This window comes from Phalacrocorax carbo, chromosome 1 (genome assembly GCF_963921805.1).
Source record: "Phalacrocorax carbo chromosome 1, bPhaCar2.1, whole genome shotgun sequence".
Classification (NCBI taxonomy): domain Eukaryota; kingdom Metazoa; phylum Chordata; class Aves; order Suliformes; family Phalacrocoracidae; genus Phalacrocorax; species Phalacrocorax carbo.
Window position 1 is genome coordinate 11,816,529 of NC_087513.1, and position 15,338 is coordinate 11,831,866.

Sequence of the window (15,338 nt, forward strand, 5' to 3'; positions counted from 1 at the left end):
AAGTAAATACAAATATGTGGGAGAACAGACATTTATTTAGTCTGGTAAATACTATATCTGTCTAATTATGTGTTGATGATAAAGTTAATAGCTGCCAGTTGACAATAATTACTCCAATAATTACTGTGCTCAAATGTCATTTTGCCACAGACCCTGAGTAAGCAGCAGCAGCATACTCACGCTGTCCTGGAAGCAGAGCAGAAACTAGACTGTAATTCTGAGACTCTCTTCCTTGTAATCATTACTCCACATTTCTTTGTGGGTGGCAAGTAATCTGTACCAGCCCTCTCCCAGATGACTGCCTTTGATGTTCCCAGCATGGCCATATTAACCATCCTCTGGGGGGAATGGCTGTCTGGGGGACAGGGAAGTTGGGCTGGATCACAGCGCAGCATCACAGGAAAGCTTAGCTTAAGAGAACTGATAAGGAATTTTCAATGTTGTGGAGTTATGTAATACAGTAAATATATAACATCTGTCATCCAAGGCCTTTCAGATGTATTTTATGTGCTGCTTAATATAATCCTCACAGCTTCCTAGTCAGGGAAGAAAGAAGTGTTACAACCTTTTTTTTTTTGTATTCAAGACAGGATAACAATTTAGTGAAGGGCAAGCTTGGCATTTTCTTTTGATGGCTGTGCAGGGAACAGGCAGGTCCAGGCCCTTTATTTATCTTTGCAGCTTGTACAGACTTGTCTTTCGACATGTAGAACAAGAGCGAGCTCCACAGGGCTCCTGCTTCCTGACCTTCACACTGATGAATGGAGATTGCACAAAGCCGTGGCTCTGCCCTCGCAGGCACAAAGTCATTCAGTGTAGCTGAGCTAGCACAGAATGAGAACTCTGCTCTGCTACAGTATTTTTAAAGTATCACATCCTTCCCTAGGCTATGGCAGGCACTGTTGCACATTAACTCATGTTTAAGGCAGGGAGCAAAATCCTTGCTCCACTAATGGGAGTGACAACATTCTGAGGCTCACCTTTTCTGATTTCTGCAATGTGACGGGGCAAGCTGGTGGTGGACTGTAGAGTAAACCCAGTTACCTAGCACTTTCTTCTAATACAAAAAACTTCTCCAGATATTCTCAGAGAACTGACCAGGCATGTGCACCAGACAAATTTCTTGCAAATCTCATTTGTAGCAATTATAAGAAATCCAAAAGAGAAATATGTGATAACAGGCTGAACAAAAATGTGAGTACCTGAGAGAAAGTACAATAACTGAAGTTACATGAATAAGTTTATCCAGACTACATCTTCAATTTTTCCCCCCTGAAATAGAATAAAATTCTCATTTTCTTTTCAATCCTAGTAATTAACTATGATGGCCTTCTCCGGGTAGCAAACCTGTTTATTTTGGGAAATGAGAAATGTAACCAATATCTCAAAGGGAAGATCGTTGTGAATGAGTCAGAAATCTGTGCTGTGGCTGAAACCATTGGTGCTGGGCCTTGTGAGGTAAATATTACATTTCCTAATACATTCTTAGGAGCCATCAACCTGGCTTCTTTTCTTTTCCAGAAATAATTTACTAGAGTTTTTCATAATTATTCTCTACACATTAAACTTGTACACAAAAAGTTATTTTAATCTTTTGCATTAGAAAATGATTTGTGTTTCTAGTGATCCTGCCAGAGTGCAGGAAGGTGTTCCTTTGCTTCAATTTCACTGTACCACCACACCAGTAAAGGATATACGTGAATGTTAGATATACTCATGTGGCCAAACACTTTTCTTGATTCAGATAAATTTGTGTTCTCTATAATAAGGGCTAAAGTGGGCTGTGTGCTGAAAACAGCAGTATATTTTGATTGAGTAGGAAGCAAAAGCTGGAGCAAATTTAACCACTTAGACGAGGACTTGCATGCGAAATACAAAGTCACTGCTTAAGAGAGTTGGTAAAGTTATGAAAGAAGGTGAAAGATTAAGAAATGTACTGAGAATCAGTGTTAGAAGGCTGGAGCATTTGGTCTCCCTAATCAAGCCTCAGGACAGGAGAACTACTTCACTGAAAGTACAGTTTGATACAGTTGTTTTGCTTGGGACAGGTATTGATGATGGAGAAAAGACATCTGAGGAAAAGTGTTGTAAATCTTTTATTACACAAAAATATAACTTTTTGTGTGGAAAATCTGCCTGACGACATGATGTCTAGAAGGAGGGTAGTCATGAGGATGATTATGTATTTAATATCTGGAGTAGAATAGATTATTTCCTAATACTGATGTTAACCAAGCAGTGAAATTTTCCCTACCCAGGGGTACTACCAAGTCATGGGGAAACGAGGTCTTCATCAGGCTGAGGCCTATTCCATTTATTATTAATATTCCAAAGGATCATTTTGTTATTGCAAAGTATTTTCTTCAAAATCAAATATTTAATCATAAATGAGGTCTTAGACACGTCAAGGCTTATAAATGAAACATCTGCATGGAAATCTGCTGGGGATCCTGCACTTTGTTTTCCCCTGCAAGAAGAAATGGACTGAATTAATATTAGCAATCAGTCTTAATCACTGCATGGTTTCCTGCTCCCTGAGTTTTCCTTTGAAGCTACTTTTCTCAGCAGAGAACAGGCAGAGAAACAAAATCAGATTGGCAGGTGAAACTCCACTCCCGAAAGTGTTTTATGAGCCGCTCTGATGGTACTGACATAGTTCATTGTTCCTGCAGGAACTAATCTGCCATCAGCCAGAAAAAAACCCTAAACTAAATAAAGGTCAAGCATTGTTGTTTCTCTGGTGATCTAGAGAGAATACAATGCTAATTGCCAGCTATTATTTTTTGAAACAATGTCTCACTATCTGATATGAACATTTATTGTCTAGTTTTGCAGCTAGTTTGCTAGGTTCAATATACATTTTGCCTGGGTGAAACCAGCAGTATCTACATTCAATTCCCAAATCTATGTGAATTTACCTAAATTACCATTTCAATATAATTTAAACTAGAAATATTTTAGTGCTAAATAAGACCCCAATGTGAGTTGGTCATATTCCAAATTTTCACTGAATGAAGGTACTGGTGCACAGATGTCTCATCCACTCAGAATAATGAAGAATAGTATTTTAACTAGTTATGTTTCAAAATTATGTCTGCAAAATATTACCTTTTATTATCTTGGGATTACCACCACCACCTATTAGTAAGCACAGATTCTCATCCTGGAGCCTTGCGACATGATTGACTGACAGAAGGCTATTAACCTGGCTCTGTCCGTAGTCTTTGATGCAAAGCCTGCTATCACAACAAAAATGTTTATCATTCAACTCACTTTCTACTCATCTGGTTTATATGCACATAAACAAATATGCTTGCAGGTAGCTGAAAGAGGAGAGTAAGATCTGGTAGTCTGAAATCACTAGTGTCGCATATAAAGATGGATCATAGTGTTTAATTTGCACAGGAAGCAACCAAAAGTCAAAAGCCAACCTTGACATGGATTTGTATAAATTCTGGTTATGATAAACATCGGAAGCTTGTTTTTGTCCTATGGTAAGAATAACATTATTGCCTGTTCCTTGAGCTAGGTGATCCCCAAAAGAAACCAGTCAGTAGGAGACAGATGGGAGCTGTGTCTTGAAGCATTTTGAGAAGTTACATTCTTTATAATTTTTCCTAGCGAGATTATGGTGGTCCCTTGGTTTGTGAACAAAACAGGCTGAAGATAGTAGTTGGTGTCATTGTTCCTGGCCGCGGATGTGCTATTCGAAATCGTCCTGGGATTTTTGTTCGGGTCTCGTATTATTCCCGGTGGATACACAAGATTATGATGACCTACAGAAAACCCTGAAAAACTCAACAACTTCCATTCAAATAAAGGCTTTGGACAACATGGAATTAATGTGTAATGTAAAGATCGACAATTTTTAAACTACTTGATAGTCAAGTTTGTTGACCTTCTTTTAATATTTATGGATGTTCTTAGTGTTTTTTGTCTATCAGTGTTGTTTTATAAATGTTGGAGTGACCTACAGTATATGCAAGTATGGTGACATATCTCCTGAAGATACTTGAATGGGTAAACGATTTTTCAAAGATATTATTACTGGATGATAAATGGTTTTGTAGAAATAGATCATATGACCTCTTTTCTGCTGCTCTTCAGATTATCTTAGAAGGAGAAACAAATTATAGTTTTATTTAACATATCTTATTCTTTCTATGAGCCATATATTTCTCTTCATATATGACAAAAGACCTACTGAGAGATATATGCATATGTCAAGGACAGCATATAAGATCATATTTCTCTTCCCCGCTTATAATAGGTGAAAAATTTCGATATTTCATTAAAAATTATCCCTTTAGTAATTAATATTTTCATTACTGATGGACTTTGACAAGCCTGCCATAAGCAGAGATCTCACAGGAGTCAATATTACTTTCTTTTACACACAGCTTATAGAGCCTAGGTCTGCACTTGGTCCCTTTAGTGTGTATGTGGTCCCCTATCGGATATCTCAGAAACCCTTTTGGATGAGGGAAGAAACACAGAAGTGGATTGGTTAACAAAATATCGATCATTTCTTTAAAGTCAGTCCCAGAAATAACTGTGAATTTACAATGTTAAAGACACTATTTCCCACAGTTTGAAAATTTAATCCTGATTAGCTACTGGCAGGCTTTGACCGTTAAAAGAAAATTCAATCAAATGCCCAAATCTTTCTCAACAGACAGGTGTTAAAAATTACGTTGATTTTAGTTATTTCATGAAAGTAACTCTGTATTTACAGCAGGAAAAAAAAGAATAGTTGAATCTGGCACTCGGATGAGAGACTTAATAATGGGAAAATTAAGCCATGCATTAATAGTCTTTTCAGACACTTAAAATCTTTAATAAAAACTTACCTAGATTTGGACAAAATTATATCCTTTGTATAATTCATTTCAGAGTAATAAAATTATTGCAGAGAATAATATGATTTTGTATGTAATATGGAAAAATCACCAATAGTTTAGTAGCTTGTTTCCTGCCTATGTGTACAACCATCATTTTCCTTTATGTTGATGGGGAAAGAGAACAAATAATCAGCATCTATGAAAAGCGCTTGTTCGCTTTTAGGCATTTAGTTGTATGGCTGGAAATATTATACAAATGTGTTGTTATAGGTGGCACCAACTACCCTGTAATTTCTGGAAAACTGATACAACGTATATTCAATTGTTAGTTTTACTACTGTACATGTAATTGCATAAGTAACTGCACTGTTACTTCACTTGTGACTATGTAATTGTATATGTTTCCAGTAGCGAATTATATGGTATGTGTATCACATCTAACTGCATAGCCGTTAAGCTGACATCGTGGTGTAGATATATAAAAGGACATTTCATTCAGAAGACACAGGGTTGAATTCTGTCCTGGCAGAAGGTAACCACTTCAGGGGAGCTGTCTGGGGAGGCAGCCCTCATGTTCACTCACCAAATTATTGTCTTCAGCAGTGCACTTTGACTTCAGTGGGACCCAAATATGCTTACATCTCCTGGTGAACTGGGATGAGTTTCAGCTCACGCTTAAGTGGCTTGGCTTGCTGAGATTATTGTCAAGCATCCAGCAGGTTCTACTAGCACATAAGAAGTCTTTCAGCAAGCAGAGCTTCTGAAATTCCTCCTGATGTAAATAGTCTCTTTGGACAAGATGTGATTTCTCTGTATAGTGGGCCTGAGGTTGTGGATGCTACACAGGCAGCCTGTCTTGATTGATTCTGGCTGCCTCTGAAGGCTTTATGCTCCTTTTGGGCTCTCTTACTTACCAGACCTAAAGAGGGCAGGATTTAGCCTGTTGTATTTACAATTAATTATTGACATGTATGTGAAGAGTGTATTCTTACTAAGCATATACTGACCATATCTTATTGAAAGGATTAACTTTTTAAGAGAGACTTTTAAAAAACTCCAATTGAGTTTTGGTTTCAGTCACAAGTAGAATGTGGATAAAACATATAATTCCATGTTCACTCTTTGTATTCTAAGAATTGTTATGTGCTCACTGTATTATATTTGCAGGCATTTTGTTATGTCTATCTAAAAAAATCAAATCCTAAAATATTTTAGTTATAATCTTCTGCTGTGCAGAAGACTGTGATTTTTATATATATATATACACATATATATATATATGATAAAAATACTGTTTTTTGTTAGACAACGTGTAAGGATTTTTACCTGTTTGTTCTGGGCAGTGTCTCGGTAAAATAAATTGTGCAGAGTTGATGCTCCAGAACTTAACATGTTTGTATGCACTTGCTTATCAGGTGCTCTTGCTCTCCCTATCTCAGTATGGAGGGCACGCAAGACTCTGAAGAGCAAGAGAAGAGAAGATTAACGATATGTGATAATGAATTTGTACTTCATTTATTCCTGTGAATATTTCTTGTTGGTACCAATGGTACCGTACCAGGCAACTGTTATAACTACAGGATTCTCTTAAGAAAGGACACTCTATATTTTTTCACTGTTCTAACATTTTTCTCTCTGTAATAACAAGGGAACCTGATCTAATGCCCATGTAAAGTGCTGGAAAGCCTCTTACTAACTTCAGTCAGATCTGGACCTTACTTCATAGATGTGATTTTATTCATATTAGAGTTAAAGGGTACAGAACTTAAATTCTTATCTAAGGACATTCTTAATCTCCATTGAATTTCATCTTCATTCTCCTTGCTTTAACTAACACTTGTCGCTGAAAAGTGTAATAACTGGATATAAAATTTTGGAATTAAAACCCAAAAGCTGATTTTGTGCTACTGAAGTTAGTTGACTTAATTTCTCATTTTCTCTGGGCATTGGAACTGGCTGACACTTCTTCCTTTCATTAATGAACACATTTTTCCCTCAAAAAGCTTTTTTCCCAATCTCTTTTTCTCTCATAAACCTCATGACCCTCAGAGAAACTGTAGCTTTCATTGGGAATGTACTGGTCTAGATTTTTGCTGCTACTGCTGGAATCTTCTTCTCTAGTTCAAGATTAGAATTCTCTGAGGCATTCTGCAAACCCTTGCTGCAGGTAATGCCAATGTACTTGACAGAACTACTCACTTGAGTTAGAGCTTTTCAGATGAGGGTCCAAATATATCTCTGAGGGTCAAAATCTACTCAGGCAAAATGTCCCTTGAAATCAGTGAATGTGATTGTCAAAAGAGCAGGGGCTGAAAGTTTCTCAGTGCTTTTCCCTATAGCCATGCACTGAACTACATGCATCCTTGTACACTGAAAAGCACACCGATTCTCAACTCCACAGCAACTGCAACAGGAGGCAAGGCTTTATCGCCATCCTTCTGGAAGGCTAGTTGTAAACTAGTAGACCCCCAGGGAACCTGTATGAAACCTATTGGATTGGTTGTTTATCCTTGTATCCTTATCAAATAATTTCTTTCTCCCTCACGTGCACTGGTATATTATTGTTTTATGAATGTTGGGGCTGCTGGCAGAGACTAACATGGCTTTTCACCCTAAAATTTTACAGTGTTTCTTTTTAAACATACTCTGTCGCATTTATGTATGGTGTTTCCTTGTGCGGGATCTAACTTCAGGGAGCTGCCTGTGGAATTCAGTGTATGATAAGAGTATTTTTTCATATTTAAGTGGGAAAAATAATGGTCCCATTAAATATAAATTGCTGAATGCCTAATGAAAAGGGAACACTGTGGTTATAACTTGTATTACAAATATTCTGTAATTAACGGCATCTTCATTAGTTAATAAAGTTGGTATTTTTGTAACCTTGTTTACTCTTATTATTCTTAATAAAGTATTTTATAAAAAACAACAGCTTAATTAGCATTATATTTCTTATTTAAAGAAGAAGGTTTAGAACCCCATTGGTAGGCTCCCAATTTTAATTTCAGCAAGCAATTTTAGCGTGCAGAGTAAGGAGGACTGGTACTTTAAAGATCTTCGTGTGTCCAATAGCAGCATTCCACATAAAATGAATGATACAGCCAAATCCACGCTGTGACGCTGCTGAGTCACCCCAAGAGCTTCCTGATGGAATTCTGCACTGAGAATGGCCTAAGCATGTTACACAGAGTATATTTGCAGTGGAAAGAGTGCTCTTAACCTAAACATGAATATTTGCTAAGCGGTTTGTAGCTCCTTGCAATTTAAGTATGAGAAGCTTGAACTTTTAAATATTTCTTTCAATATATTTTACACTTAGGGAAAGGGCTCCCCTCATTGTGTCACTTAGTACTACTGGTGGTACGTAAGATGATGCAAAGCAGACCAATAACTTGCACAAACCTATGTGCTGCTGCTGCACTTAATATCAAAACCAGCCAACAGCAATAGCTAGTAAAAGAGGAAACAAGCAACACCCTTACTAACCCCACCAGATTAGTGCCTCTGTCCAGCCAAACACTGTCAAGCTCCTATGGCATTCTGGTTAGGTAAGTTCAAATAAGAGACAGTAAGTTCATTACTTCTTTTTCGTTATACAGACGAAATTTCAAAGTACTCAGCATTTCTGGCTTCACTGAATTTTTGATGATTTAAACATATATTTGCTAACAACTTCAGCTATATCAACAGTAATCACTCTTCAAGTAAACTCACGTGTAGAGAGTTTGAAGTCTGAGTCTGGATTTTCCATGGTAAACATGATTTTCTTTTTGTTTGTAGTCCAAAAAGGAGATTTCCTAACAGATTCATGAAATCAGTGGATTTTATCAGGAATTCCTGAAATCAATAGGAGACTTGCCAATAACTTCAACCATGCAGGAATGTTTCCAAAGTTATAAAAATCTAGAAATAGTCCATAGGTGAAAACCACATCTTGTTATAGTTTTATATTCAAAGTGTTAGGGATGTTCAGGTGACCTGTCTACCTCCTGTGAGGCATGAGAATTAACTGCTTTGTACAGCAATTTGCACAACAAAGATCTATAAAGGGACACTGCCTTCATACTACGTTTTGTTACGGCTTTATCTTTTGTAGCTGCAAGAACACTTAATCTGCACATGATAAATGACGAAAACCTACATTGACGCTTAGTACTTGCTTTTTGCTCTTTGTTATTTAACGAGCCTTGTGTAAGCAGAGCAGGGCATTTAGTAGAGTTCAGTTGTGTATCTACTCTGCCTTCAAAAGCACCGATTTCTGGACAGCTATGTTCTAATAAAAAACACGTGCAATAAATAGGAAAGAAAACATCTGGGAAGAAATGGGCAAACCATAAAAAAGTTAGTATCAAAGTAAGCCCTAAAATGATCAGATAATTTTTTTTCATGTTTTCTCAGTTTTTATAACATAAGATATATGGTGTGAAAAGCTGCAATAGAATAGCTTAATAGCCTTAGCTTTTGTAAAGCTACTTCACTTTGTCTCAGAACACTTGGGAAAGTGCAATGACTTCTCCATATGGTCACAGAGTGCAAGCTGTGTTTCTGCGTCTGAGGTCCTGATCCTACTTGCATTGAAATCACTGTCAGAACTCCATCTAGGGCTGATGGGTAAGTCCAAAATGCTCCTTCTGAACACCTTAGGCCTTGTCATGGGGATGTTTCAGATCCTGACTTAGTCAAGCACTCAGGGTATGTTCCAGACTGGTACTGAGCGGCAGTAGAGAAAAGCATATGGTTTACTTCAAACCTGGACTTCAAAGTTCCACTGCAGACTACCAACTTTGCTCAGTCAGAGTGTACCTGAACATAAGGATTGGATGATTTTCTTACTATTCAAATATTTTTCATAATAATAATAATTTAAAATCTATGATGGATGTGGTTACTATTAATGTCAGTTTTAACACATAATAACACATTCGTTAGGGAATTCTTTAGGTAAAAACTCTCCACTAGAGCAAAAAGCTATACCACTTCAGAGCCTAAGAGATGCTAGCGTTTGCTTGAGGTATCTCAAGTTGTGTTTATTTAAACTATTGTTGTCCTGAATTATATTATTTGATATATTCTACTGGGAGAAAAAATATATACAGGGGAGTGCAATTCATAGCAGTTTATTAAAAATAAGGCAGGAAATGTGGCATTAGAGGCACATATTGGATTAGATAATGCTAGTGTAATACACAAACAAGGTTATAGTCATTCTTTCCACTTGAGAGAAGTTTTACCTTGAGTAATATGCGAGTTTATAGTATTGAGTTCGGTTCAGATTATACTAAATGAAATTTTTCCAGCTGGTTTTCCTTCCTTGAGAATTAATGTCAGCAAGATACACAGACTGAGCAAATATGCATTTACATCAACATTGGTATTACAGACGATGTCAACAATAGTCTCATGTCTTGGGCATAAATATGCCATCTGCTGTTCAGCCTTGTGTTTAGCAGCACTGTAACTTCACATAGCAATTACAAAACTGCCATCACATAGATTCTTCTCTCTTGTTTGGTTGTTGTTTTTTTTTTAATTAAATGAAATCTCAGAAAATTTGTTGCTGAAAGCAATGTAAGTTGTGGAAACTTTGCAATAAACATTCAGTTGGAAGCCTCTGTTTTTCATTTCTGTGCATCCTCATGAGGCAGCTGAGCCCCAACTATTGCCTGATCCTACAGTTCTTTGAAGTCTACATTTTATTGGCAAAGTCCCCACTTAGCTTTAATTTTTCCTGTTCAACATATTTGCATGTCTCTAAGAATACCTGTAGGAGGTGAAAACTCATTGCTGTCCTGAAATAGTCAGATACCAGCCTTCAACTATCCACACTTCCTAGTTTGTCATCAAATACATTAACATAGGGAAAGGAATATGCTAGTGGACTAGCTGGCTTCTACACATCCCACATCAGTGAGGCTTGGCTGTATCCCTCCGGAGGTGTTCCACAGCCCTCTATACCAAACCGCACACATCCAGAGGCTTGATCTGACTGAGCACTAAAGCACACAAATTACACGTGGACACACAAACAAATGTGCACAGTGTCTGCACAGTGGTATCTAGCTGACTAATTCAGAACTTGGAGTACACAGATACTTCAGGAAAACGTTTATAACCTGGGATTTTCCCTGTCCCCCAGAGCTGTTCTAACTGAAATGTGTTAGTATGGGAACAGGACCACCTGAGAAGAAAGGTCTTCCTACCAGAAGCACTTACCACCCTTCGTCTAATAAACAAGCACAACATAAGGAAGCTTAGTGGTGACAGCCAGGAGTATGAATTCGCACATTTGTGATGGCAAACCTCTGTAATGTAAGCCTGGATTGTGAGAAGAAGTCATATGTGCCTCAGCTCCTTCACCCATGCTCCAGACTTGGTGCATCCAAACCAACCCAATCAGTTTTGCAGTGACAGCATGCTTGCATGTGTCTTTGTGTGTGTGCATGTTCATGTGTGTGTACACACAGGGATCTGTTCTGCCTGAAGCAATGTAGAAGCTCTGGCATTGGTGTTTATTGTCCTGGAAGTAGACAAGTAGACCTGATTAGTGTTCAGCCAGCTGTGTACTGGTTTGGACCCATCAGTATAACTAATCTGCATGTGAGGGCCCCAAAAGTTAGGAATTAAAAAGCTCAGCCTTGGCTCTTAAGATGCTCAAGCCGCTTAGGGAACCAATACTAATCATTTGCACCTATGTTGCTAATTGACATGGTGCACAGGCTTTTGGAGACCCTTCTGGATGTTTTTTTTCCCTTTTATTCCACTTCAGTTTTGTTAGATATCACCAGAGGCTAGCTTTAATATTAAGGCTTAAAAACAAATTTGTCTTAAAACCAAATATTTCTCCTGTAGAAACCTGCTTCATTACTGGAGCTGTTTCTCAGCTGTTATGTTAGTTAATTTGGTTAGGAGTTTCTTCTGAAGTTCTGGATGGGTTTTCCAGGCTGAATTCTCACTTTATCTTAACAGAGAGGATGGGCTGTATTTGCGAGCATGGAGTTCTTTAATCCCTTCTGATGCCACTTAGTGTTAAAGACTTTTTAGTTCATATAACTCTCTAACACTAATCCCTGAGCATTAATTCCTTTAACTTTCTACTGAAAAGCCCTACCTTCCTGCCTGGCTTATACACATGCTTAGGGGGGGTGGGGGAAAAGGCTTTTCAGTTTTCTTTATCTGGCCTTTGTGTTAAAGCTACTAAATTTTCTTATCGGTAGTTTTTCCCATCATGACACGCAGATCTTACCAACTCAGTCTGCAGGAACATGTCAGTTTTACTGGTATGTTTGACAGAGACCAGGCTGGTTTCCAACTGAAATCCATTTGTTTTTCCTCCAGCGTGCTTACTTACCTCCCCAGGCTCCTGCTTTGTGCGGCTTCCTCCAAAGAGGTATTTCCCTGCCTATTTGTGTATGGATTGTGCATTCTCTTTCAAAATTGGCAGCAGTTTCCTATCTTTCCCACTCTACACTGGAGAGGATGCACTTTTCTTACCATTTCCCTGACAAATTCTTCAGGAGCACAAAATGCTCCTTGCCATTAAAGGAGTTTCTAACTGAATGCAGGAAGGAATCTGTGAAGCTGATGTGAGCTGAGGCAGCCAAAACTTACAGGAAGACACCTCACATGGGCATAAACCAAAAGTTTTGGATGTGCTTCCCTTTTAAATATTTCAATATAGTCCTGGCATTCCCATATTCCTCTGAATGGTTATTTCAGACACCTAAGAAGAGTCTGTGAATTCCTTTCTTGGATCGGACGTGGTGTGGCAGTGGTGTTTGCACAGGCTGCAGCACAGTGTGATCCAAGGGACTCCTCAGCATTGCTGACAGACAGGGACTCCAATTCTGTTTCTTCTCTACTGGGTTTTCTTGCTTATTTTCTTGTTTGTCTTGTTTGTTTGTTTGGTACTTTATTATTCTATTTTAATGCTGACAGGAAGAAAATAAACAGGGAAGAGTAGGGCTGGTGCAAGTGATGTGTTTGAACTGTCTGCTGGGTAAGATTTATGGTCTGCTAAGGACAGCTTTTTGGAATGTTCTTCTCTTTGCTCTTCTCTTTGCAGTTTTCTTGGCCTCCTTAACTGTCTAAGACACTTCACTTTCTCTGTTTGGAAAGTGCTTTCCTCATTATCTTCTCTGTAAGGTTGGAAGCGATGAAGTAATTTTTCTCTCTTCCCCCTTCCCCCCAGCTCCACACTGCTGTCTATGGCCCTCAGTGCAGATTCAGCAACAGTACTGAGCACTTCATTGCCGGACATTTTCCTTCTGGAAAAAACAGAGCAAAGGGCTACTTGGGTATACATATGTTGAAGAACATAATCTAGCAAAGGCAGTGAGTGGACTGGCATTTCTACATTTGCCTTAGTGTCTCTAGAGACCAGGCCTGTAAAGACAGACCTCTGTGGTGTGTGAAAGAGCAGAAGAAAACTCACTCTAGAAAGAGAAAAACTTAGAAAAGACTGTGCTCATATAACAGGCTTTTGATTGCTCATCAAGATGGGCTACTGCCTGCACATGAGTAGTGAGTTGACACCTGGCTTGAAATAGAGAAGTTCTGTAGAGACCAATGAAAAGGTTAGGGGATGCCCTCAGGGAATTTTCGGTGTGAGAAAACAGGGAAGTAATTTTAGGTCCCAACCCATAGGAGTGGCCACTGGGGAGCTTAGGAACCACACAGCTTCTGAGCACAGCTCATGACCCCTGTCGTTGCCAGGTCTTTTTCTATGGAGGATCAACCTATGAGAAGAAATTAAACTTTAAGGGAGAAATTTCAGCATGCTCTACTGAAACGTCTCAGCAGCATGCCAGCAACTTCCCTGAGATCAGCCCTTTGCACATGGAGCTGGTTGGGTTTGGTTTGTTTTTTCCTGCCTGCTACGAGCAGATTGAAAAAGTGGCCTGAACTGGTTTATGTCTGTATCTGAATTTAATCAGTCTTTTGACTGTAACTTAGGAAACGAAGATCAAAGGAATAAAAGTTTTTTTAAAAAATGTTCTCTTTTAGGCCACATCGTTCCTATAATTTTTCCAAATTTCACACATTCATTAAAAGGGGAAGAGTACTGCATACAGAAACCACACCAACCTCTCCAAGTGAGAACATATAGCGATTTCATTGAGAAACACTCTTTTTAAGGCACAGAGTCTATAAAAACCACACCAAGAGAATACTGTACTCTGCGGACATTTGTTAGTAAAGCTGACAGGAAATCAAAACTGAAAGGATTCTTCTGTAACTGCCAACTTGCTGTAATGGAAGCCAGGGGAAATATATTTATCTGTTTACTTGACTAAGAAGAAAGAAACCAAAACATATTTTCCTCCAATAGAAGGGGAGTTACTAGTCATTTGTGTGCTAGACTTCCCTCCAGGCCTTTCCTAATGTTTTGTCTTACATTCAAAACGAATTAAATACCAGCTCTCAGGAAAAGAAAATATTTCATAAGGTATAGAAAATAAAAAAAATATTTAAGTAGTTAACATTCCACCTTTACAGCCTTAAGGATATTGCCCCGTACTTCACATTATTGAGAACTATCTTTTCATAGATGATTTTTGCACAATAGAGATTGCGTGTCTGTGATCTGGCACAAAACTGCAGCTGCAAAGATAGACAGCCCATTTAGAGGTATGACTCACTAGGCTTGGTTTTCTCTCCAAAATTCATTTTTATTCCATTGAAATAAATAACATGAGCTAGAATGGACCTGATTACAGAAGATTCTGTCACCTTACTTAGGACTTATTGTAATAGGTGCTAGGTCAGTTGAATCATATAGGATGGAGGCTGCTACTGATGTGATGGTAAATGTGATTTTTATAGTTAGGATCTCTGTAAGAAACAGTTACATGATGAAGTGAAGAATAAAAATAATCTGAAATACGTCAAGGTCAAGCTCAGCAGTAGATTTTGCCTTTGCTGCATTGCTCTTATGATACAGAGCTGCCATAAATTTCTTCAATTGCTGTATTTACAGCACTTTTGCACTGCCATGGAGCAGTCAAAACCAGCTGGCAAATCTTGTCGAAGATATTTCACTTGATTAATTCTTCTGTCTGGGCAGATGCAGTGCAGTCTGTCAAACCATGAAAATTAAAAAAAACCTAAGATGTAGTTCTTAGAGACTGCTAGCTGGGTAAAGCTTTGGTAGCTGGAAGAGGGCAAGAATCAAAAGTGAGTATTTTTTCTAACAGGATATTTATGTGAATCTTAACTACTTTTAGGGAAGTTGCATGAGAGAAAGCAGTCAGTTTAGAGTGTGCAAGATAACTGAATCAGATAACTAACACGCTAGGTTTTGCCCAATTTAAAAATTCCACAGTAGGAACTGTCATACTTGTAGCAAGAGATGAATCTGTACATACTATCGTCATGCTGTGGTTTTTTATGTTTTTCAAATTCTGTCACAGTGTTCACAATACTGAGAAAGAATCTCATGCATAGACTTTGAGACATTATTCCTAAGTACTGAATGTACCTACAGAAATTCAGCAGAAT

At 38.2% G+C, this 15,338-nt stretch overlaps 1 protein-coding gene across 5 annotated transcripts in view; it reads left to right on the top strand.

Annotated features, from left to right (window-relative positions):
- Positions 1-7,772, top strand: part of HGF (hepatocyte growth factor) — a 61,186-nt gene extending 53,414 nt beyond the window's left edge. For 4 of the 5 annotated variants that reach the window (XM_064443857.1, XM_064443863.1, XM_064443872.1 and 1 more), the window contains 2 exons: positions 1,313-1,458; positions 3,622-7,772. In XM_064443857.1, coding sequence (XP_064299927.1) covers positions 1,313-1,458; positions 3,622-3,792 — 317 coding nt within the window. In that variant the 3' untranslated portion in view covers positions 3,793-7,772. Of the gene's footprint in view, positions 1-1,312; positions 1,459-3,621 lie in introns of those variants that run through there. The other variant, XM_064443892.1, reaches the window with a different exon arrangement.
- Positions 7,773-15,338: the final 7,566 nt, after the last annotated feature.